The 26,060-nt window shown below is 42.5% G+C and overlaps 1 protein-coding gene across 1 annotated transcript in view; it reads right to left on the bottom strand.

The window, feature by feature from the left end:
* The window catches only part of DLGAP1 (DLG associated protein 1), a 278,071-nt gene that overhangs the window by 179,700 nt on the left and 72,311 nt on the right, over positions 1-26,060 (bottom strand). The window contains exon 3 of the mRNA XM_044294017.1: positions 1,032-1,209. Within this exon, the coding sequence (XP_044149952.1) occupies positions 1,032-1,209 (178 nt within the window). The remainder of the gene's footprint in view (positions 1-1,031; positions 1,210-26,060) is intronic.

A 26,060-nucleotide genomic window follows, 5' to 3' on the forward strand; every position in this document is an offset into this window, starting at 1 on the left:
TAGAGTCATCAGGAATGGAAACTTTAAAAGAAGGACTTATACTACTCTATCCTACTGGATTCACTGCTGGTTTTGTGGTTACAAAAACAGCATCAAAACTGTGCTTTCATCTGCATCAAACGTTGCATCTAACAGTTTAAATTCTACATACACCTCTTTTTTGCATGATTTTAGCACCTTCATGGTGGACCAGCAGGGTAGAAAGTAGAGTCCAACCACTGGAGATCTAGGATTAATATTGCTTTCTCCAGGGAAAAAGGAGGCAATACCATGTTCTGTAACTGCTTCCGTTGTTTATATATAAAGATCCACAATATATTTAGTGAACCTGGGATTATGGGGTCATTTATTATACTGAAGCTGTCTTACATTTAGAACTGGCACTGGATGCGCCAAAGTTATGGAGAGGATGGCACCTCTTAATATCTTTGGTGGAGCCACCACCAGATATAGAGGTTATTAAGACCGGCATCTAAAATGCTGGTCTTAATAAATGTGCCAATGTATGTATAATATTATACTGTTAGTTGTGTATAGTGAATATACAGTTTATTACCATTGTGTCATTGTCATCTGGCACCCAGTTAATATAGTGGAGATTTGGATAAAGGATAGAAGGATAAGATCAGCCCATTCATCTCCTCTAAAAGTGGACTGTTTTTTATTCTATACTACTATTCTGCAGCTTAGTCGATGGCCACAATGTTTTGAAGAAGCAGGCATGTGAACGCTCTCCTGGAGAATATGACGTTCTTTGAGCTATGACTGTCACACAGATATAAGTTCAATCACTCTCACTATTTTCTACTTGAAGCTAAAAGCCCTCTTTAAACACTACATTTTATCAGTAGCTGAAGTTTTGAAAAAATAATTGTATTAAAACAGCCTGTGTCCCTGGCTACACAAAAATTTACTGCTTTAAATGGACATTCTTCGTAAACCATATAGTAAAGCTTCTGTGAGGTCTACAATGGTTTACTCTATTGGACAAACTCTTTGAACTGTCAAATGGTTGAGAGCTCACCACTCACCTGACTAATTGTGCTCATGGCTCTCATGTAGCTCTCATTTCTAGACCGGAATTTTGGAGATGTAAGGAGGGTTGATGGGTCAAGGGTGTCCATACTCCTATTAATGGAAACTTCACTCACTGCCCTTAAGTAACTGTGGCTCCGAATTTGAAGTTTTGGAGAGTGTTCATTTGAGATTCTGTAAAAATAAAAAACATGTCTTGTCAATGTTATAATTTTACTGTTATTGGAAGAATCATATTTTTTGTAATTTTTCCTGGAAATAAGTGCCAATAAATGTAATTACAATAGGTGCCTGCTATTCAATTACCTTGACAGAAAGTGTAAACATATATGCTGCAGGATTTTTTTTTCCAGATATATGCCCGATTATATATTATTCAGGTCACAATTAAACCAAGTTAAAAACCATGAAAGCTATGTGTGGTCTTTTTCATTGAAATTTATTTCATTTCTATTGTTCTTTTTTTTTTTTTTTTTATGCAAAATTTGTAATCTTTCTGGCTATGTTACTGTTTCAGATGTAGATCAGTCAGTACCCTGCTCTTGACTAGGTCAGTTATGGAGTAGGGTACAGAGTGAGTCTCTTAAAACAAGGGAGACGAGATCTCTCATGGGCTGTAGAAGGAGGAATGAGTACAGAAATAATGCTGGGCTAATTCATCAGAGCTAGTAAAGGGAGTATCATCCTAGTCACACAAACCTCACATCCAATATGTATCACTGAGAATAACACACCCATATAAGAATAGTCAAAAATTATAAGCAAGTTGCAAACTGCATATCAGGGAACTGAAAATGAATGAAGGAATGAAAACTGCAACCTGAAACTTAAAGGTGTTCTCTGGTAATTGAGAAAATGAAAATACTTCAATATTACTTTATTATAAATATATTTTCAAATACCTTTCATTATTTATAATGGCTCGTTTTGTCTGGGGGGGGGGGGGCAATCATCAGGTGGAACAAAATGGTCGCTGTCCCATTAGTTCACACAAAACCTGTCCTGATCACATATGAGGACAAGTTACTTAACAACACTGAGGTAAAGAGCTGCCTCATCCTCCTCTCTACTTATCAGAGATTATGATCCTGAATACAGATGATAAGAACTTTAGCTGAATGTCTGTAGAATTTAGTTCATGAGGAGACATTAAGTATAGAGAGGACGGACAGGACAGGCTGTGGTAATGTGGGGCTGTGGTAATGGAGACTGTAAACAAGTGCTGCTGCTCATTAGCCACACCTCACCCTCCTCTCATGTCTCTTCATCTTCTCCAGTCCCACAAAGATTCACCTGTATTCAGGATCATGATTCCTGACAGGCAGAGCAGAGAGGAGGATGAGGCAGTACTATGGTGTGATGAAGTAACTTGTCCTCCTGTGTGATTAGGACAGGTTTTGTATGCACTGATAGGACGGCGGCCATTTCATTTCTCCTAATGACTGCTCCCTAGACAGATATATATTAAAGTAATATTTAAGGATTTTAATTTAATTTTTAATTCCTGGATAATCCATTTCATGCAACATTTTAAACTCAAGGTAATCACTCATATATGTAAAACTTTTTCCATTCCATTGACTTTAAAGTGCAACTGTCAGTAAGGGTATAGGAACAAAAGCAGAATGCTTTGGCTTTTTTATATGTGTGTAAGACTTAGGCCTCATGCACACAACCATTTTTTGCGGCTCGGGTGCGGACCCATTCACTTCAATGGGGCCGCCAAAAGATGTGGACAGCACTCCGTGTGCTTTCCACATCCGTTGCAGCGTTTCGTGGCCCCGCAAATAAATATAGCATGTCCTATTCTTGTCTATTTTGCGGACAAGAATAGGCATTTCTACAATGGGCCGCCCGTTCCGTTCCGCAAATCGCGGTTTGCGGCCTTACAGTAAGAAATGATCTTCTTGGTGATCACTAACTACACCACCACAATGGATTTAAAATGAAACAAACAAGACGTGCTTTAACTGCAGACTGTCAGCTTTAATTTGAGGGTATTTACATCCAAATCAGGTGAACGGTTTAGGAATTAAAATAATTTGCATATGTGCCTCCCACTTGTTAAGGGACCAAAAGTAATGGGACAATTGGCTTCTCAGCTGTTCCATGGCCAGGTGTATGTTATTCCCTCATTATCCCAATAACAATGAGCAGATAAAAGGTCCAGAGTTCATTTCCAGTGTACTATTTGCATTTGGAATCTGTTGCTCTCAACTCTCAAGATGAGATCCAAAGAGCTGTCACCATCAGTGAAGCAACCAACAAGAACAAAAAAAAAAACAATAACCCCATAGAAAATGAGAGAACACATATAAAATATATATGTAGTTTATTAAGACATAATACAAATAGTATAACATGAAGGCACAAGGTAAAGGAGAGTGGGATGCCCCGTGCAACTGGACCGTAAACAAACACCCTCACATATACCGGACTAACAGGGAAAAGGAGTCATAGACACTGGGTATGAAACCGCATAAAAATGGGAGAGCTGTAAGTTTGCACAAAGTAACATATAAACATATGTGTGTTGCATACATGTGGAACATCAATACGGTCAATACAGTCACACATAGCTGACTTGCCCACCGTTGGTGACATGAATAGCCATCATGGGAATACAGACAACCAAACTACATCACATAGTAAGGGCGAAGCAAGAATACTACGTGCAAGCAGTGACACTAAAATAACAAACTAACCATGCATGAAACAAAACATAAGTTACCCATGGTATGCTGGAACCCAAAGTGTATGACCAGAACTGCACCTCGACGTGCGTTTCGCCGAGAAAGGCTTCGTCAGGAGTTAGATCAAGAACACTCTCCAGGAGGTAGGTGTATGTGTGTCAAAGTCAACAATCAGGAGAAGACTTCACCAGAGTGACTACAGAGGGTTTACCACAAGATGTAAACCATTGGTGAGCCTCAAAAACAAGAAGGCCAGATTAGAGTTTGCCAAACGACATTTAAAAAAGCCTTCACTGTTCTGGAACAACATCCTATGGACAGATGAGACCAAGATCAACTTGTACCAGAGTGATGGGAAGAGAAGAGTATAGAGAAGGAAAGGAACTGCTCATGATCCTAAGCATACCACCTCATCAGTGAAGCAAGCAGGTGGTAGTGTTGAGTGCGAATATTCGAATATTGAAATTTTTAAGCGAATATCGGCACTTTGCTAATTCGAGAATATTTCGAATATAGTGCTAAAGATTCGTTATTTTGAATATTCTTTTTTTATTTATTTTTTATTGTTACCCTAGCTTTGTCCAAAAGCAGTACTTTTAAGAGAGGATTCCTTGCTCCCTGCCTGCTCAAGTCAGTGCCTGTTGCCGCCTCTATCTACTTCCCGTGCGCATGGAGCATCCCCATCACCATGGGAACGCCTCCATGCTAGAATGTACTGTCGGATGTGAGAATCAAGTTGCAATCGCAATGCGAATAATAAAACTTGAATAAATCGCATAACGATTTTACCTTGTACCTGGTTTACAATGGTTGGCTTTCTTGAATTAGCGAAGATGGAGAATATTTTGTTTTGACTAATAAATATATTCGTCATCCACGCTAATTTAAAGTAATTTAGTAAACCAGGTCTAAGTTGAAATCGCAATGTGATTAATTCAAGTTATATTAATCGCATTGCGGTTTGAACTTGTAGCTGCTGCTGGGTCTCTAATGGAATTGGTCAGCTTGCTAGAATTAACAAAGTTAACAAATCTGGAATCTAGCAGTGCTAATTTGTAATCGCAATGCGATAATATTTGCTATTATTATTAACCGCATTGCAAATCCAACTTTTATAATCCACTATTATTAGATATAGTACTATATTTGTTATATTCGACCGTTAATTCTCCCAATACCACCATTATCAAAATCGCCTAAGTTGTAATCGCAATGCGATAATAACTTAAATTGAGGAAGATGTAGAATACTTCGCTATCTTCGTTGATGTAGAATACTTCGCTACCTTCGTTGATGTAGAATAAAGAATACTTCGCTATCTTCATTCTTTTATTAACAAAGACATAGAATATAGCGCTATATTCGTGTTAAATCTAGATCTCCAAGATTAAAGAATAGGAAAGTTGGTTTATTATTAAGTTATAAGGCAATTAGAAGTTATAATTTATAACTTCTAATTCTAAGCTTAAAAATCACAATATGCGAATGATTAAATCGCATATTAATCGCGATAAATACAATAATGACGAATATTCGATTTCAACGAATATTGAAGAAAATATTGCGAAATTGAATATGGCACCTCCAGCTCAACACTAGTAGTGTCATGGCGTGGGCATGTATGGCTGCCAATGGAACTGGTTCTCTTGTTTTATTGATGATGTGACTGCTGACAAAAGCAGCAGGATGAATTCTGAAGTGTTTCGGGCAATATTATCTGCTCATATTCAGCCAAATGCTTCAGAACTCATTGGACGGCGCTTTACAGTGCAGATAGACAATGACCCAAAGCATACTGCAAAAGCAAGCAAAGAGTTTTTTAAGAGAAAGAAGTGGAATGTTATGCAATGGCCAAGTCAATCACCTGACCTGAATCCAATTGAGCACGCATTTCACTTGATGAAGACAAAACTGAAGGGAAAATGCCCCAAGAACAAGTAGGAACTGAAGACAGTTGCAGTAGAGGCCTGGCAGAGCATCACCAGGGATGAAACCCAGCGTCTGGTGATGTCTGTGCGTTCCAGACTTCAGGCTGTAATTGCCTGCAAAGGATTTGCAACCAAGTATTAAAAAGTGAAAGTTTGATTTATGATTATTATTCTGTCCCATTACTTTTGGTCCCTTAACAAGTGAGAGGCACATATGCAAACTGTTGTAATTCCTACACCGTTCACCTGATTTGGATGTAAATAACCTCAAATTAAAGCTGACAGTCTGCACTTAAAGCACATCTTGTTCGTTTCATTTCAAATCCATTGTGGTGGTGTATAGAGCCAAAAATGTTAGAATTGTGTTCATGTCCCAATATTTATGGACCTGACTGTATGTAACTAGAGCTAGAGTAAAAGAAAAAGGTTTGGTACCGCCTTAGCCAGTAGTCTTGATGCTCTCAAAAAGAGAAATAATATGCAATATTGTAATTTGATACCTTTTAATGGCTAACTATAATAAATCATGTTATAAGGCAAGCTTTCGAGACTCTGAGATCCCTTTTTCAGACCAGAAATGAAAAAATCTCTAATACTGCAATGTGGTGCATGCCTTTTTTTTTTTTAAAGTCACACAGCATAAATTAGAAAAATGTTCTAATCTGTAATCCTGACCAACTTTTGATTCCACTTCTCAAAAAAAGTGGCAACCAGGGTGGGATTAGCCCACCAGAGTACCAGAAGATCCTGTGGTGGGCCCAAGCTCTGACAGTAATGGACCCCTCATAAAATAGTGTCCTATACAGAAGGTTGGCCCTCAGAATAATTTCCTCTGGTGGACCCAAGGAACTTCAGTCCGATGCTGGTGGTGAGGCTCACCAAATGTCGCAAAATTATGCACTTAATGTTGAATGTGACCATCACTGTGACATTTTACCGTATTTTTCCACCCCAAAGGTGGGGGAAAAATGCCCCTGCGTCTTATGGGGTGAATGCTGTCATTTTACATCGCAGTTTGCGATGCTGCAGCATTGCAGACTGTGATGTATCAGCTGGAGGGGGAGGGAGGAGGGGCCGGTGTCATGCAAATGCAGCGGGGCCGGTGCGGTTACTGTACTCCTGCCCTACCGCTTACTCACTACCTTAATGCCTACTTACTAAATGTCCTGTAGCAGGCAGAGCAGGGCGGGCGGCGGTAACTCACTGACATCACGTGCCTGCGCCGCCTACTTTATTCATAAAGTATGCGGCGCAGGCACGTCACGTGACATCAGTGAGTTCCGGCCGGCCGCCCGCCCTGCTCTGCCTGCTACAGGACATTTAGCGGTGGGGCCGGAGTACAGTGACTGCACCGCCCCGCCGCATTTGCATGACACCGGCCCCTCCCCCCTCCCACAGGTTTAGCTATGGTATATTAGGGCATCTGTGTGGATGGCACTGTTATGGGGTGGGGGATCTGTGGGTGACACATATATAGCAGTGCCATCCACAGATCCACCCCCCATAACAGTGCCATCCACAGATTCCCCTCCATAACAGTGCCATCCACAGATCACCCCCCCATAACAGTGCCATCCACAGATCCCCTACATAACAGTGCGCCATCCACAGATTCCCCTCCATAACAGTGCCATCCACAGATCACCCATAATAGTGTCATGCACAGACCACCAGTAGTTCAAAACCCACCAAAAGCACACCTTTTGGTTAAAAATATTTTTTGTATTATTTTCCTCCTCAAAAACCTAGGTGCGTCTTATGGGCCGGTGCGTCTTATAGGGTGAAAAATACGGTAAATAACAAAACTGAGGTTGCAGATTTGATAAATGTCCCTCAAAGTGTCTAAACCTTGTTTCTCTTATTTGCAGCTGTATAGAATGTGTTCATTTCATATCAGACAGCGATTAGGACTTGTTGCTGTACACTATAAGGTCCCTGCTTGTAATGTGTCAGATGCTACTCTGAGGGTAATACAGTAAGAAATGCATGCAGTGTACTGGAGAAAAATATATTATTAAATATCCCCTGAAGGAACTAATACCCTTTACAAAATACAATAGGAAATCTGGACTTTTCCTTTGGAGAACTTAACGGTTTCATATACTTTCTTGTTGGCAAAAACAAGTCTATAAATGGTGTTCGGATGCAAAGAGTGCCTGTAGGCGGAATTTCTCTTAACGGGGAAACGTATGTGCACGTTCTGAGTCTTGGGGGCAACTAGTGTAAAAACAGAGCATAAAAATACAAATCTCCTTGATGGATGGCTTTAATAAGGTGCTTTGGGTGGCCTAGAAAGAAATAGAATTTTGCTGCCAGGGCTACGAGGAAATGTTTAGAGGTGGGGGTTGCAAGTGGAGTGTATCGAGTGGGCCGCATACTAAAAAGATGGGGAGCTCTGGCCTGTATAGTCTTATTACACATTTTATAGGACATGGTATTTTCTACATAGTAATTAAGTCCACTTGTAATATAGAACATGCTGCTCTGTTATTCAATCCACCATTTACCATCCGCCATTTCACTTCTAGTAAATAACTCTACCCAAATGGAGTATGCACATACATAGCTACAAGCAATGTGCCCGGGAAGCTGTGGCTCATGCACGAGATGCTGTGTATTGTGGCATATTATACCATACACAATGCACCTGGCCATCTTCAGGGTGAAAAATAAAGGACCGCACTCGGGTTTTGTTTCTACGTTTCTGTGGATGAAAGGGAAGAGATTATTGTGTACAACGACTGTAATTACATCTGCATGTATTAGGAGCTATTCTTGAATGTATCCTGTTTCTTCTGTAATACACAAGATAGCCCTGTGATCTATATATATCCAATGTACTATATAGGATCTATATGAGTTATTCTGCTTGGTACTAGAAACTAAGTGACAGCTAACCTAATGAACATGTTTAATGATGGGGAAATTTTGTAAGTAAAAAATAAGTGGGTCCCCAGTGAGACTGACAAGCAATGGATCCTGCTTTCATACATAGCCTCCTGCACCCCCCCCCCCCCCCACAAGCTATGGTGGATAAAATATACAACCTCAGAAAAGAAATAGTGCTAGGGAAATGTGAGACAGACACTGTCAATTTCTTTGTTAAAGTTGGCTATTATTTCTTTATTTTTATTATTATTTTTTTTATTTCCTTTTCTTTAGTGATTTTGTAAGAATATATAATCTGTTACCACCTATCTATAGAATTGAGGAGATTCAATGACAACACACAGGAAGATTTGTGGTGGTCAGCCAGAGCATTTATGGATTGTGGCTATGAAGGCAGATACTGTCTAATATTCTATTATTCACAAACCTACAAGAGACAGCACCAACATCACTAACTAGGTTTTCTAACTGGATGCCTCAGCTATGTCCATCTTTTCAGCCAAAGTCCCCCTCCTTGTCTTAATTCCAACATTTACTCCATGCCATACGGCTGGAGCCCAGGAACTACCTCCTTGATGGGCAACAAGTTCTTTAGATCTTGCCTATTTTTGAAGATGTTTGCTATTTTAAATTGGACCTGGGCGGTTTCCTGACTTTGCATTAGGATCGCTGCCGACCCTGCCTCTATCTGTATATAATAGTGAATGATTTCTGTCGGCCACGACATTGAATTTATACATCCATGCAGCAGTTTATTGAATCTGGTATTGCACTTTGGAAATCATATCTACCAGCAGTTTATGGTTATTATTAGTGACTTCTCCGTACAAGCATCCTGGAGACTCTTTGCGCAAAGTTCATACCCCTTTGAGTGGCATTATAAGATGACAATTACAGAATCCCTGCCACATTCATTTAACCAAATCTTCTTCTTTTGATCAAATTAAATAGTCAAATGTGATGGTAAATGCACACTTTTAGGGCATGTACACACTAGGGTTGTTTCGATACCAAAATTTTGATTCGGTTTCGATACCATTCAATACCACGCAAAAAAAATAAACACCCAAAAAAGCCACGTGCATTCTGCATTTTATGGAACGTCCAATCTATAATAGAACAGTCCGATCCTATTTTTTGGGGGGACAAGGTGCCTAAAAAAAATAGCAAATCACATATTTATTTATTTTTTTCTCTGTTACGGCGTTCACCGCATAGGACATTTTTAAAATATTTTAATAGTTTGGACTATTTGGACGTAACGATATGTGATATATGTTTATTTATTTATTGTTTATATATTTTATATGTAAAATTTGGAAAGGGGGTGATTTATACCTAATATTTTGATGTTTTTTAAACTTTTTATTTTTATTTTTTATTTAATAACTAGGGGCCAGAACCTGTGATCTTTTAATCCCTTGTCCTATTCACCCTGATAGAGCTCTATTAGATAGAATAGGATCTCACACTTTCCCTGCTGCCCTGTGCTCTGTGCACACAGCAGCAGCGAGCTGACTATGGCAGCCAGGGCTTCAGTAGTGTCCGATCGGAGCCCCAGGATTACACTGATGGGGCTCGGATCGGAACTGCCACTGCCACAAATGAGGAGGAGGGGAGGGGACCCTGTGGCCACTTCCACCAATGATTTTATTCCTGGGGGGGTTGAGGGGAGGGAGCGCACTGTGCCACCAATTATTTTAATACTGGGGAGTTGAGGTGAGGGGGCACACTGCGCCACCAATGATAATATAATAAAAATTTAATACAGGAGGCGGGTGCGGCACCTGAGGGGTTAACTGCCGCTGATCGCAGCTCCCCGCCAGCTCCCGCGTCCGGGATTTGTATTAAAAATTTACTTTCATTGGTGGTGCAGTGCGCCCGCCCGCCCCTCTCTCCTCATTGGTGGCAGCGGCACAGGGGGAAGGGAGAGACTGCTTCCTTCTCCCCTGTGCTTCTGAGGAGAACACAGAGCACGCTGAGAGCAGCGCGCTCCTTGTTCTCTAATAGTAGACTACGCAATAGCAAAGCCTAGCATCGAAAAAAGGCAAATCCTGGTATTGAGGTCGATACCAGGCAAAATTATCGATTGGGAATCGAAAATTGGAAACCCAAAACAACCCTAGTACACACAGCAGTATATTCAAATTGATTTTGCTGCATACTCCATGCCAACATATACATCAAAATCATGTTGCATTGTTTGCTGTATTCCTGTTGATATGTGACATGTCACTTCCTAAAGTGGTTTCTGCATGGTTACCTTGGTGGGGTAGCCGAATCTAGGTTATCCTTTTTAAATGTGAAAACTGCGAAAGGACTAACGTCAGATGTTAATTCGAACCTGTGGCAAAAATCCAAGGGTCAGCCTCGGATTTCTGACACAGATTCCATGGTGGATTTTTCTGATAAAATAATCCACTGTGTGCACAAACTAGTGCACGTGACTACAGCAAGAATTGGTAATCAGACCAGTTATCAGATAAGTACATTTTATACAAATGTACAGATCCTCATATTGATCATTTTTGAATGATCAGTTAACAAAATAGTGATACTGTTAATCTCTGAAGAAGGTAACCCTGGAGTTGCCACCAATAAAGACCATTGTCCCCTAAATATCTTAAGTGCACCTCTTTTAACAGTTGCACCTTTTTCCATGCACATAACTCCATTAAAGTGGTTCTCTGGGAATGAAGAAAATGAAAATACTTAAATATTACTTTATTTAACAAAGGAAAAGAGATCTCTCATGGGCTGTAGAAGGAAGAATGAGTACAAATAATGCTGGGCTAATTCACGAGAGCTAGTAAAGGGAGCATCATCCTAGTCACACAAACCTCACATTCAATATGTATCACTGGGAAGAACACACCCACATAAGAGTAGTCAAAAACTAGAAGCAAGTTGCAAACTGCATATCAGGGAACTGAAAATGAATGAAGGAATGAAAACTGCAACCTGAAACTTAAAGGTGTTCTCTGGGAATTAAGAAAATGAAAATACTTCAAGATAACTTTATTATAGATATATTCTCAAATACCTTTTATTATTTATAATAGCTCGTTTTGTCTGGGGAGCAATCAAAAGGGGGAAACAAATTGGCCGCTGTCCCATTAGTTCACACAAAACCTGTCCTGAATACACATGAGGACAAGTTACTTTACAATATTGACGTAAATAGCTGCCTCATCCTCCTCTCTGCTCTACTTGTCAGGGATTATGATCCTGAATAGAGATGGCCTTGCAGTTCGCCTGGCAGTCATTTTGCTGCAAACTTTTCACGTTCGCGATTCGCAGAACATGCGAACATATGGCGATGTTTGCCGGCACCATATTCTTTTGCATTGCGCCGAACTTTGACCCATAACACATCCATCAGGTGGGACAGGACAGCCAATTGAGACGTTTCAGCACATGGACACACCCCCACCCTATAACAGAACCCGATCTGGCAGCCATTTTACATTCAGTGTTTTGCCAGTGAAGGGAGAGGTTGCTTTGTGGAGCGTGGACAGGCTGTTAGGGACATCAAACGCAAGCTAATAAGGCCACAAAAGTCCTTTTAAGGACTGGTATAGGTGTGCTATTGATAGGTGTGATATACTGAGGGGTGTGATGCACTTCTAATATACACTGCCTATCCAAAGTCACCACCTGGATTTTACTAAGCAAATAGGTATGAGCCTCCTATTAGAAAATTACTGCATGGGCGATTATCTTTCAGCTGGCAACAAATTATTTAACCCCAACTTGTGCAATGAGTTGCTTCTCATTTCTTAAACAACCATGTCGAAAGATACATCTCTTGGTTGTGGAAAAGATGTTAGTCTGTTTGAGAAGGGTCAAATCATTGGCATGCATCAAGCAGAGAAAACATCTAAGGAGATTGCAGAAACTACTAAAATTGGGTTAAGAACTGTCCAACGCATTATTAAAAACTGGAAGGATAGTGGGGACCCATCGAATTCGAGGAAGAAATGTGGCGGGGAAAAAATCCTGAATGATCGTGATCGGTGATCACTTAAACGTTTGGTGAAATCAAATCAAAGAAAAACTGCAGAATTCAGGGCTATGTTTAATAATGAAAGTAAGAGTAGTTCGACACGCACAATGCAAAGGGAACTCAAGGGATTGGGACTAAACAGCTCTGTAGCCGTAAGAAAACCACTAATCAGTGAGGCAAACCAGAAAAAAAAGTCTTCAATTTGTTAGGGAGCATAAAGATTGGACTCTAGAGCAATGGAAATAGGTCTTGTGGTCTGACGAGTCAAGATTTACCCTGTTCCAGAGTGATGGGCACATCAGGGTAAGAAGAGAAGCAGATGAAGTGATGCATCCATCATGCCTAGTGCCTACTGTACAAGCCTGTGGGGGCAGTGCTATGATCTGGGGTTGCTACAGTTGGTCAGGTCTAGGTTCAGCAACAGTATGTGCTCCAAGAATGAGGTCAGCTGACTAGCTGAACATACTGAATGACCAGGTTATTCCATAAATTGATTTTTTCTTCCCTGATGGCACGGGTATATTCCAAGATGACAATGTCAAGATTCATCGGGCTCAAATTGTGAAAGAGTGGTTCAGGGAGCATGAGACATCATTTTCACACATGGATTGGCCACCACAGAAGCCAGACCTTAGCCCCATTAAGAATCTTTGGGATGTGCTGGAGAAGGCTTTGCGCAGCAGTCAGACTCTACCATGATCAATGCAAGATCTTGGTGAAAAATTTATGCAACACTGGATGGAAATAAATTTTGTGACATTGCAGAAGCTTATCGAAACAATGCCACAGCGAATGCGTGCCATAATCAAAGCTAAAGGCAGTCCAACAAAATATTTTTTATTTTGGGACAGGCAGTGTACTTTCTAACATAGAAAGTATATTGTAGTGCATTTGTATTGTGCAGCAGTTGTGTGCGGTTCTGCTGTGATACCGCAGCTATATAGAGGGACAAGCGCTATTGGAACAACTATTTGCAATGGTGTGATATACCTGTTGCCCCCAAAAAGACTGATTTAAAGGTTTGATATAACTGCTTCCACAAAATATTGATTGACGGCTGCGATATACTTGTTGCCCTAAATAAACAGGGTGGTGTGATATAACTGTTGTGGCAAAAAAATAAATTGAGGAGTGTGATATACCTGCTTCCACAAAATACTGATTAAGGGGTTTGCTATACCTGCTTCCACCAAATATTGATTGAGGGCTGCGATATACCTGCTTCCACAAAATATTGATTAAGGGGTTTGATATACCTGCTTCCACAAAATACTGATTGAGGGCTGCGATACCCATGCTCTCACAAAATACTGATTGAGAGCTGCGATATACCTGCTTGCACAAAATACTGATTAAGGGGTTCTATATAGTTATTTTCACAATATATTGATTGAGGCTTGCGATATACGTGCTTCCACAAAATACTGATTAAGGGGTTTGATATACCTGCTTCCACCAAATATTGATTGAGGCCTGCGATATACCTGCTTCCACAAATTACTGATTAAGGGGATTGATATAGCTGCTTCCACCAAATATTGATTGAGGCCTGCAAGATACCTGCTTCCACAAAATACTGATTAAGGAGTTTGATATACCTGCTTCAAAAAAATATTGATTGAGGCCTGTGATAAACCTGCTTCCACAAAATACTGATTAAGAAGTTTGATATACCAGTTTCCACCAAATATTGATTGAGGCCTGCAATATACCTGCTTCCACAAAATACGGATTAAGGGGATTGATATATCCCTCTTCCACCAAATATTGATTGAGGCCTGCGATATACCTGCTTCCACAAATACTGCTCTTCTCTAGGGACTTAGGCACAGGGTCATTTTGAAAATGAAAGGCAGAGGAAGAGGCAGGCCGTTCCTCAGGGGTGGTAGGGGTCGGGCAGATACACCAGGCCGGAGCCTAAGTGGGAAGTTGGAGAAGGCATGTGCGATTACTTCAAAGGACGCACCAGAGTTGGTTGAGTGGCTCATTCAGCCTTCCACTTCTGCACCCTCCTCATCCTTTGTATCTGCACCTTCCTCACTCTCTGCTGTGTGCAGCCCAAAGACACCACCACCACCACCACCATAGCCCCTCCACTCGAGTCAGAGGAATTATTTTCCCATCTATTCCCAGACCTTACCGATGCGCAGCCATTCTTGACATCGGATGAGGAAGAGGAGTTAACAATGGCCGCCGCCCAGCGGTCTGACGACAGTACCCAGATAGGCCCAAGGTGGGAGGTAACTGCTGTTGCTGCCTACTCCGAGATCTCAAATGTCAGTGGTAGTGAAGGTGACAATGATGACGTGTCGATGGATATCAGAGAGGAAGAGGAGGGGAGTTCACAAGGAGAGACGGAGCAGCAGAGAATGAGGAGAAGCAGGCACAGGAGGAAAAAAGCAGACTGCAAATGTATCTGGAGCGAGTCATCCACCATGCATGGTCACTTCTGGCGCTCCCAGGACCGCTGGCTTGTCGGAACTGCTAGCCAGTGTGATAGAAATATTTGTAGTAGAATTTCGCTTGCATCAGATTTTGTGTAAGGAATGGTAAATCTCTCAACCGGAGTCAGACAAAGGTGTTTTTATGTTGAGTTCTGCTGAGCACTGCCTTCTCCTGCCCAGTCTGTTTCACTTTTATTTCTTACTCACAAAAGTCTGTAACAATAGAAAAGGGGTTGGCCCGTCACCCGACCACTTCCTTCATGTAACAAGGATGCAGGAAGTGATGACATAGTAAGATGAGAAACCACCATTATTTAAAATAACATAGCCAGCTAACACACGTATACAGTAATCTCCCATTACCACTGGAGTGAACTTTATCTAGCCTTGCTTAGTGATCAATGCCAAATAAAGTTACTATGATACTCATGCATGTTTATTTACAGGACAGCGTCATTATTTCTAGCGGCTGATCAGGCGCACTAGAGACAACAAACGCACATTCCTTTCATCTCTACATACACAGGAAGATATCCACTCCAATGGTTTACCCCGACACTGAGAGACATGATGACAATACACAATATATTAAATACACATCCTAATAAAATTTACACAACACCAACCAACTACTGCCATATAAACTGGTGGACTAGAAGACCTTTAGGAAATTTGTGGCCATTGGCACGTCGCAATGGAATGTCCCCGGAAGGAAATATTTCTCCCAGAAGGGCATCCCAGAGCTAAATGGCCACGTTCAGCGGCAAGTGAATATAAGATACATCTGACCACAGACACGTAGTCTAGCAAACACAGGCAGGGAAGGTACATAACTTTACTGCCCCCTGGGTGAACCTTCTGACGGCTGTCAAGCAGGTAACCCGTGGCTCCTGTGTGGATTTGGTGTTACTGCTACGGGTTGCATGCAGGACTGCCTCTTCTTCTTCTCCTCCTCCTACTCTATCCTCCTTCTCTTCCTCCACTGACTCCTCCTTTTCCACTGCTACCGCCTCTTCTGCTGCACCCCCCCCAAGCTCCCCAGAACCTATTTGTCGTGCCAGTTGAGACAATGCCATGCTGTGCTGCGGCTGTTGTGCCTGGAAGCCAAGAGTCACACCAGTCCTGCACTGCTTTTAGCTCTGAGGTCACAGGCCGATCAGTGGCTAACCCCGCTCAATTTGACAGTTTGTAAAGTGGAGTGCAACAACGGTGCCCATCTGCTGAGCGCACTGAAACAGGGCGTAATGACACACGTGCCGTGCATGGCACACATCCAGGACGTCTTGTGGCAGGCCAGGAAAATCACTGGCCATTTTAGAGGATCTTTCGCGGCCATGGCTTGGCTTGCTGACGTTCAGTGGTGACACCACCTGCCCGTCAGACGTCTGATTTGTGACAGCCCGAGGCGCTGGATCTACACCTTGTATATGCTTGATAGGCTGCTCCAGCAGCAATGTGCTGTTAACGACTACCTGTACGAACTCTGCAGCAGGACAGGTTCTGGGGAGCTTGGTTTCTTTTCACCGCGCCATGCAGACTAGTCAGTCGCAGCCAGGGCGCCATCAGTGATATCGTACCTTACGCCTTTTTTCTGGAGTGTGCATTGCATTGTGTCATTGATCAAGCCGTCGAGGAGCAGGAGCTGGAAGATGAGGAAGTCGCAATGCTGAATGTATTCCCAGGAGGAGCAAGAAGAGCAGGCTTTGAGGGGGTCTTTAAACTTTTCGAGGATCCCTGGTGTTGTCCGTGGCTGGGGGGAAGAGACTTAGGACGACATTCTCCTGGGTGATGAGCAGGAGCCAGGGCGCTGCACCGCTTCCAATTTAGTGCAAATGGGGGCCTTCATGCTCCAGTGTTTGAAGAGGGACCCCCGTATAAAAAGCATGAAGGGCAAGGACCAGTACTAGGTGGCAACATACTTAAGCCCCCGGTACAAACACAAAATAGCTGACATGTTACCAGCATCACAGAGGGCTGGCAGAATGCAGCATTTCCAGGACTTGCTGCATTCTGCTGTTGCGGGCGCTGGCAAAGGAATTTCCACCCACAGCAAAACAGGTGCGTGTACCAGTCCTACCTCACCTGCAAGAAGAGGACGGTTTGAAAATGTGTTGGTCACTTCGGATATGAAATCATTCTTGCAGCCAACCCATCGACAGCCACCCTTCAGATTCAGCCTCAGGGAACACCTAGACCAACAGGTGTCCGACTACATCGGGTAACGGCTGATGTGGATGCTCTGAGAAGTGAGGAACCCCTGGACTACTGGGTGTGCAGGCTTGACCTGTGGCCAGAGCTGGCACAATTTGCCATGGAACTCTTGGCTTGCCCCTCGTTGAGTGTCCTGTCCAAAAGGACGTTCAGCACAGTAGGGGGGATTGTGACCGATAAGTGTACTCGCCAAGGTCACAACAGTGCGGACTACCTCACATTTCTAAAAATGAATTAGGCATGTTTCTCTGAGAAATTCAACACCTGTGATGACCACATGTAATTGAATTTCCTCATGCCAGCCCACACATATCCGCCACCACCCAGAACAAAGAATGGTCCTTGTCTTATGGGGCCTCTACTCCAGTGGCCTATAGTAACATTTTTATCCAGCGACCGCCTAATGTACCTCCAGCCACATCATCGCAAGTTCTTTTCTGTCAGGTGAATGCCTAATTTTTGGGGCCTGTACTGGCCTACAGTAAATTTTTTATCCAGTGACCACCTAATGTACCTCCAGCCATATAATCCCAAGTTCTTTTCTGTCAGGTGAATGCCTAATTTTTGGGGCCTGTATTGGCCTACAGTTACATTTTTATCCAGTGACCACCTAATGTAGCTCCAGCCACATCATCACAAGCTCTTTTCTGTCAGGTGAATGCTTAATTTTTGGGGCCTGTACTCCAGTGGCCTACAGTAAAATTTTTATTTAGTGACCGCCTAAAGTACCTCCAGTTACATAATCACAAGTTCTGTTCTGTCAGGTGAATGCCAAATATTTGGGGCCTGTACTGGCCTACAGTGAAAATGTTATCCAATGACCGCCTAATGTAGCTCCAGCCACATCATCGTAAGCTCTTTTCTGTCAGGTGAATGCCTAATTTTTGGGGCCTGTACTCCAGTGGCATACAGTAAAAAATTTATCCGGTGACCACCTAATGTAGCTGCAGCCACATAAACACAAGTTCTTTTCTGTCAGGTGAATGCCTAATTTTTGGGGCCTGTACTCCCGTGGCCTAAAATAAACTTTTTATAGGTTGCAGCAGGGCACATTTTTAAAAGTTTCCCTTTTATTCAGGATCATGATACCTGACAAGCAGAGCAGAGAGGAGTATGAGGCAGTACTATGGCTCATTGTGGTGAAGTAACTTGTCCTCCTGTGTGATTAGGACAGGTTTTGTGTGTATTGATAGGACAGCGGCCATTTTATTTCTCCTAATGATTGCTACCCAGACAAAACAAGCCATTTTAAGTAATGAAAGGTTTTTGTGAATATATTTATTATAAAATAATATTTAATTTTTTATTTTTTTTTAGTTCCTGGAGAACCCCTTTAAGGTAGTTTACCAATATCTTAAATGGTGGATTTAGTCATTTTGTAGCTATTAATATGGGAACCTAATACAGGCTTGGCTCAACTTCCAGCAGAAAAAGTTTCTCAATGTAACCCAAAATGACTATGAAAGGGGTCATGGTGGAGCTAATTTGAAATCGTAACGAGAGAAGATGAAACACCTTCCCCCTCAAAACCTTTGCAGTGTAAACAACAGCTCGTGTAATAGACCGGCCTGCTCTTCTAGACCCTAAGCCAGATGTAATATTGACACAGTCCCTGAACATGTCCAGAGATGTGACTGGTACAGTTAGACACTCCAAGTTCTCCAACACCCTGCCACAGACATACACCTACTGTATATCACTATTAGATATTAGATTATCACTATTGGATACACACCAGTGAACTATAAAGTAGCTATTACCTATTTACCCTTTATCCCCCATCAGTTGGGACTTGATCTTCTAACTATTATTGACTGGAATAAAAACAAATAAGTTCATACTTTGTGAAATCAAGCCAATTACTTCTCTTGAAGCAGAAGTCACCAAACTGAAGCTACTGTGCTTTGAACATACTGTACAATATTATGAGACCCAAGTGACGTTAGGATTTACGATCTGTATGTGACCTTTAATAAAAATCATGTTTTCATGTTTGGCAACAGGTTACTTTTAGTTTTCAACAATAATAAGGAGAAAAACAAATCCTACCCAAGGTTCAATAAGGTTGAGTTGAAAAGTTTCTGTGAATAAACCAATGTTGTCATAGTCATTACTTTCTCAAATACTGCTCTCAAAAGGAATTGTGTCCTCTGCTCCATTGCCCTCCAATATTCATACAGATCATGTAAGAGAGTAAGCGGATGCCCCTCCGGGACTACTTAAAACCTGTTAATGAGTAAGTGCTTCAAACATGTCATAAAAGTTTCTCAATAAGACTTCTCTGCAAAATCAAAAAGTACAAGAAATTGTATGATGCTTACAAGAAAATCCCTGGACCAGATGGCATGGTCCCAAGAACATTTGAAGGTGGTTAGTGAATAAACAGAGTAGATACTAATCATGATCATTCAACAGAGATAGGAGTTGTGCCAAAAGACCTGACAGTGCCAGATGTTATGTTTTATAGAAAATATAAAGCCGGAGCCAGGCAATTAAACAAAGCACCTCACGTCTCAATAGCTGCCGCATGGAAAATGCTCAGATTGTTTATTCTACTTTGTTTTAGTGCTAAGCAGGTGAAGAATATTTTTATTCTCCAACACTAGAAAAAAATCTATATGATGGAATTTAACAAAACCTCCTTATCAGCCCATGATGGCAGTTTTTCATACTGCACCAATAATAATACTTGGTGTATAGGGGGATGTCCCACCAGAGAAGGTAAGCAGTGATGGCCAGTTCGCAGTGTTCGCCAGCGAACACATGTGGGCTGCCATCTTGACTCACAAGTCGGCGATGCACAGGTAAGCCCTTACTGTGCTGGGAGCTGGTCTGAAACAAATGCGGTCACCGGGAGCAGGCAGTTCCGAGAACAGCCCGATGAAGGCCCCCGGCGGCTGTTCTCGGAACTGCCTGCTCCCGGTGATCACATTTGATTTCAGACCGGCTCGCGGCACAGGCACAGGCAAGGGCTTACCTGTGCATCGCCGGACTTGTAAGTCAAGATGGCAGCCCGCATGTGTTCGCTGGCGAACACTGCAAACTGGCCATCACTGAAGGTAAGTCAGTTCAAGATGTTGAGTGGTTGAATCAGAGTGAAAAATCTAGCTCTAATTCATATGGCTTAACCACTATGAGACTGTGCCATTTACCCCTTTCCTGACTGGGCGCATTTTTCATATTATTTTTTTTACTACACATGCCTTAAAAAGACCAAACTTTTTTTTTTCCGTTCGGTTATGTAGATCATTTTTGCACCTTTTTCAATGATACATGGAGCTTTATTTTTATGTCATTTTTATTTTTAGTATTTTTTCATTTAATTTCTTTTCATTTTAGGAAAAATGGTCTATTTAAAAAAAAAAAAAATTTTTGTTAAAGGGTTTCTGTCACCAGAATTAACCCTATTAAACTGGTTGACATTAGCGATGTGCTAATGTCAGCAGACCCTAACTCTCCTATTCTTATGCTTATGGATGCGCCCCTTACTGCACAATTTTAACTTTGATGATATGCAAATTAGCCTCTAGGAGCAGGGGGGCCTTGCTCCTGCTCCTAGAGGCTCCGTTCTCCCACCTCATGTCACGCCCTGCCGTCCTTGATTGACAGGGCCAGCATTCGTCTTCTCTTGCCGGCCCTGTGTGCTGGGTAAACGGCACTACACAGGCACGAGATTTATCCAGCACACAAGGCCAGCAGGAGAAGACGAACGCTGGCCCTGTCAATCAAGGACGGCAGGGCGTGACTTGAGGTGGGAGAACGGTGCCTCTAGGAGCAGGAGCAATGCTCCTAAAGGCTAATTTGCATATCATCAAAGTTAAAATTATGCAGTAAGGGGCACAGCCATAAGCATAAGAATGGGAGAGTTAGGTTCAGCTGACATTAGCACATCGCTAATGTCAGCCAGTTTAATAGGGTCAATTCTGGTGACAGAAACCCTTTAATAGGACAATGTGCAACTAAAATATTGTTTTTAATTATGTCCCCTTTTCATAATGGTCTTTTTTATATATGGGATGTATGGGTTATGGTCACTAGGGTGGGGCTAGAATCTGTGGTGTGGCGTGTAGTGGCATTTTTTCTTTAAATGTTTTCTTAGTTTTTATTTTATTTTAATTTTTTTTATAAAAGACCTTTGGTGGACATTTAACATATTTTTTTTTATTTATTTCTCCTGCAACTGGGGCTGACATACAGCCCACAAAGAGGTTGTTCAGGGCCGTACAACCTCACTGCACTGCTGATCCAGGTATGTTAAGACCCAGCAGCTAGTGCAGACTCCCAGCCCCCAGCAATTTCATGACTGCTGGGACCTGAGCAGGAATGGGATTGTTGCTTCCTGAACTCTATAGATAGTGCTTGTTGAGTGGTGTGTATAGAATTATGCGGAAGGCCTTCTTTTTGGGGAACCCAGCTGTCACTGACAGTGAGCTCCCCACTCTCTCAGTTGCATGATTAGCAGAAAACTGCTATAGCTATATTCTAGGACGCTATAAAGCGTGTACATAATATACATCTCAAGCTTATGTCACATTTACTGTATAGTTGAAGATTTATTTCTCTAAAATGTTTCAAAATACAGTACTTGGTGATATGGGATGAGTTCTTGTCACTTAGCAACACAAGGCTATGTAACAAATATTTCATATCCATTTGCAGAGGATATGTGAGATACAATGTAGCTGCAGTACAATGGGACTCTACTATCTATCGTATCATAGACCAGGCAAGCAAGACAAGCTGGGACAGCTCGGTATGCTAACAATGCTCACTACTGTTCCTTTCAGTAGTATTACCTACTTTTATTAGTAATGCAATCTAGTCACTAATGACTGGTCAGGCTGATCTGGTAGTAAGTAAATGTACATACAGTATAATATACTGTTATATAACTTTCTAAATTAAATGTATTACTTGTGAATTATAGTTATGAACCTGTATTAACTATTATACAGGCTTCCTATAGAATTCCTTGCTGGCTAAATGTCTGCACAGTTGTGTTGTGTGTGTGATTTACGTCATAAGGCTAGCTGTTGGCTAGCCTGGATTTGTGGGAGGAGCCGGTACCTTCTTAATCGGCTCCGCTCACACAGGCAGCACGTCGGCTGCTTCGGACGTCCCCCGCCCACCCTTTTCCCACTTTTTCATTCAGTCATCATTTCATCACTATCAGAGTATGCCCCCTTTTTGGCATACTGACCTGGTAAGGCCAAGGCACACCACAGGCCATTTTGGGGAGGGGGGTGGCGGCAGGGCAACTCCCTCTCGCTGAGGCTCGGACCACAAATGACTTTTATGTTATAATATGATGTGATATAATATGAGATGGACATAGGCATAGGCTCAGAATAAATACACAAAACACTATTTTTGGTGTATTTTGGTACATATTTGCTACAGTTTTTTTTTTAATCCCAGGAGTCATGCGAAGCGCTAGGCCAATGGAATTCTCACATGCAAAGAGTAAGTATAGCAGTATTTTTGGCGTATTTCGGTACATATTTGCCACAGTTTTATTAAAATCCCAGGAGTCAGGCGAAGTGCTAGGCCACTGGAGTTTGTATCACTGTGTCCATAATGACCTACACTAAACAAGTATCATGTAATTTATCCTTTCCTTATCGTCCTTTAGGCAGCACAACACAAAGGGTTAATGTCTTGCTCCTACCGTCTAGGACAGAAGATAGATCATTAGTAAATCAGACTAATTAACCCCCCCATAAAGGAGTGCACACCCACTAGGTAGATGTGTTTTTTTCTTCTGTCTAGGACAATGAAGCTCACACATAGGCCTCTTGCACACGAACGTTGTGAATCCATTCCGTGCATTGGGAACCGCAATTTGCGGTGCCCAATGCACAGGCAACATCGGGACGGATTGAGACTCATTCCACTTAAATGGGTCCGTGATCTGTCCGTACCGCAAAAAAAAATAGCTTCCGTGGGGTTCCGATTCGTGCTTCCGTTCTGCATAAAGTGAATGGCTGGTGCCTGTGTATTGCGGACCTGATGTATACGGGCCACAATACGGCCATGGGCACACAACGTTCGTGTGCATGAGGCCATACAGAGGCTCCTGCTGCTGTGAAGGTCAGTATGGCTGTTAAGCCTGATATTATATAGCTGGAAGTGGTTTCCAGAATATCATATGAGGTGCTGGGAGAGTGTCCATTGTTATATGCATGTTATGGAGCTGGAGGTGTGCTCCAGAATTATCTGCATAACATTACTGATCTGGAAGTGGTTTCCAGGGTTATATGCATGTTATAGAGCTGGAGGGTTGCTCCAGAATTATCTGCATAACATTACTGATCTGGAAGTGGTTTCCAGGGTTATATGCATGTTATAGAGCTGGAGGGTTGCTCCAGAATTATCTGCATAACATTACTGATCTGGAAGTGGTTTCCAAGGTTATATGCATGTTATAGAGATGGAGGGTTGCTCCAGAATTATCTGCATAACATTACTGATCTGGAAGTGGTTTCCAGGGTTATATGCATGTTATAGAGCTGGAGGGTTGCTCCAGAATTATCTGCATAACATTACTGATCTGGAAGTGGTTTCCAAGGTTATATGCATGTTATAGAGCTGGAGGGTTGCTCCAGAATTATCTGCATAACATTACTGATCTGGAAGTGGTTTCCAAGGTTATATGCATGTTATAGAGATGGAGGGTTGCTCCAGAATTATCTGCATAACATTACTGATCTGGAAGTGGTTTCCAAGGTTATATGCATGTTATAGAGCTGGAGGGTTGCTCCAGAATTATCTGCATAACATTACTGATCTGGAAGTGGTTTCCAGGGTTATATGCATGTTATAGAGCTGGAGGGTTGCTCCAGAATTATCTGCATAACATTACTGATCTGGAAGTGGTTTCCGGGGTTTATTTTTCCCATCGGGTGTTCCATGGGAGGATTGATCCGAGATTTATCCTGGAGTGGTACTGTTGAGTTTCTCATATGCAGCGGGTGTTCCCTGCAAACTACCTATGTATGTTTCAGGGTGTGTCCCTGTGAGAAGTGCTGGTACGGCTGTTACAAGCACATTTATTACCTTCAGGTTTTTAGCAGTGTCTCTATCTCAGGAGCAGTGATGGTCAGTTCGCAGTGTTCGCCAGCGAACACATGTGGGCTGCCATCTTTAGTAAGGTAGACTCACCCATCCGACGATGCACAGGGAAGCCCTTACCTGTGCCTGTGCCGGGAGCCAGTCTGAAATCAAATGCGGTCACCGGTAGCAGGCAGTTCCGAGAACAGCCCGATTAAGGTCCCCAGCGGCTGTTCTCGGAACTTCCTGCTCCCGGTGACCGCATTTGATTTCAGACCGGCTCCCGATACAGGCATAGGTAAGGGCTTACCTATGCATCGCCGGACAGGTGAGTCTACCTTACTAAAGATGGCAGCCCGCATGTGTTCACTGGCGATCACTGCGAACTGACCATCACTGCTCAGGAGTAGGGATGAGCGAACTCGAACTGTATAGTTCGGGTTCGTACCGAATTTTGGGGTGTCCGTGACACGGACCCGAACCCGGACATTTTCGTAAAAGTCCGGGTTCGGGTTCGGTGTTCGTCGCTTTCTTCGCGCTTTTGTGACGCTTTCTTGGCGCTTTTTGAAAGGCTGCAAAGCAGCCAATCAACAAGCGTCATACTACTTGCCCCAAGAGGCCATCACAGCCATGCCTACTATTGGCATGGCTGTGATTGGCCAGAGCACCATGTGACCCAGCCTCTATTTAAGCTGGAGTCACATAGCGCCGCCCGTCACTCTGCTCTGATTAGCGTAGGGAGAGGTTGCGGCTGCGACAGTAGGGCGAGATTAGGCAGATTAACTCCTCCAAAGGACTTGATTAACTGATCGATCTGCAGCTGTGGATCATTGAGCTGCTGATCCTCAATTGCTCACTGTTTTTAGGCTGCCCAGACCGTTTGTCAGTCACATTTTTCTGGGGTGATCGGCGGCCATTTTGTGTCTTGTGGTGCGCCAGCACAAGCTGCGACCAAGTGCATTTAACCCTCAATGGTGTGGTTGTTTTTTGGCTAAAGCCTACATCAGGGTGAAGCTGTCACACCAAGTGCATTTAACCAGCAATAGTCTGTTCATTTTTTGGCCATATACAAAATCAGGGGCAAGCTGCGCCTGTCACCAAGTGCATTTAACCCTCAATGGTGTGGTTGTTTTTTGGCTAAAGCCTACATCAGGGTGAAGCTGTCACACCAAGTGCATTTAACCAGCAATAGTCTGTTCATTTTTTGGCCATATACTAAATCAGGGGCAAGCTGCGCCTGTCACCAAGTGCATTTAACCCTCAATGGTGTGGTTGTTTTTTGGCTAAAGCCTACATCAGGGTGAAGCTGTCACACCAAGTGCATTTAACCAGCAATAGTCTGTTTATTTTTTGGCCATATCCCAGTCTAATTCTGTCACTAAATCCATACCGGTCACCCAGCGCCTAAATACTAGGCCTCAAATTTATATCCCGCTAAATCTGTCCTTAGTGCTGTAGCTGGGCGAGTTATTTAGTGTCCGTTCAAGCACATTTCTTGTTCTGGGTTGAAATACAATTCCCAATTTAGCAATTTCATAATTTAGTGGTTTCTGCTATATCAGAGCTATTTGAAATCTATCCCTAAAAGGGTATATAATATTCAAGGTGCACATTGGGTCATTCAGAATAACTTCACACACACCCGCTACTGTGTATTTCCAAGTCTAATTCTGGCACTAAACCCATACCTGTCACCCAGCGCCTAAATACTAGGCCTCAAATTTATATCCCGCTAAATCTGTCCTTAGTGCTGTAGCTGGGCGAGTTATTTAGTGTCCGTTCAAGCACATTTCTTGTTCTGGGT

This window comes from Bufo gargarizans, chromosome 5, assembly GCF_014858855.1.
Source record: "Bufo gargarizans isolate SCDJY-AF-19 chromosome 5, ASM1485885v1, whole genome shotgun sequence".
In the NCBI taxonomy this organism is placed as follows: Eukaryota; Metazoa; Chordata; class Amphibia; order Anura; family Bufonidae; genus Bufo; species Bufo gargarizans.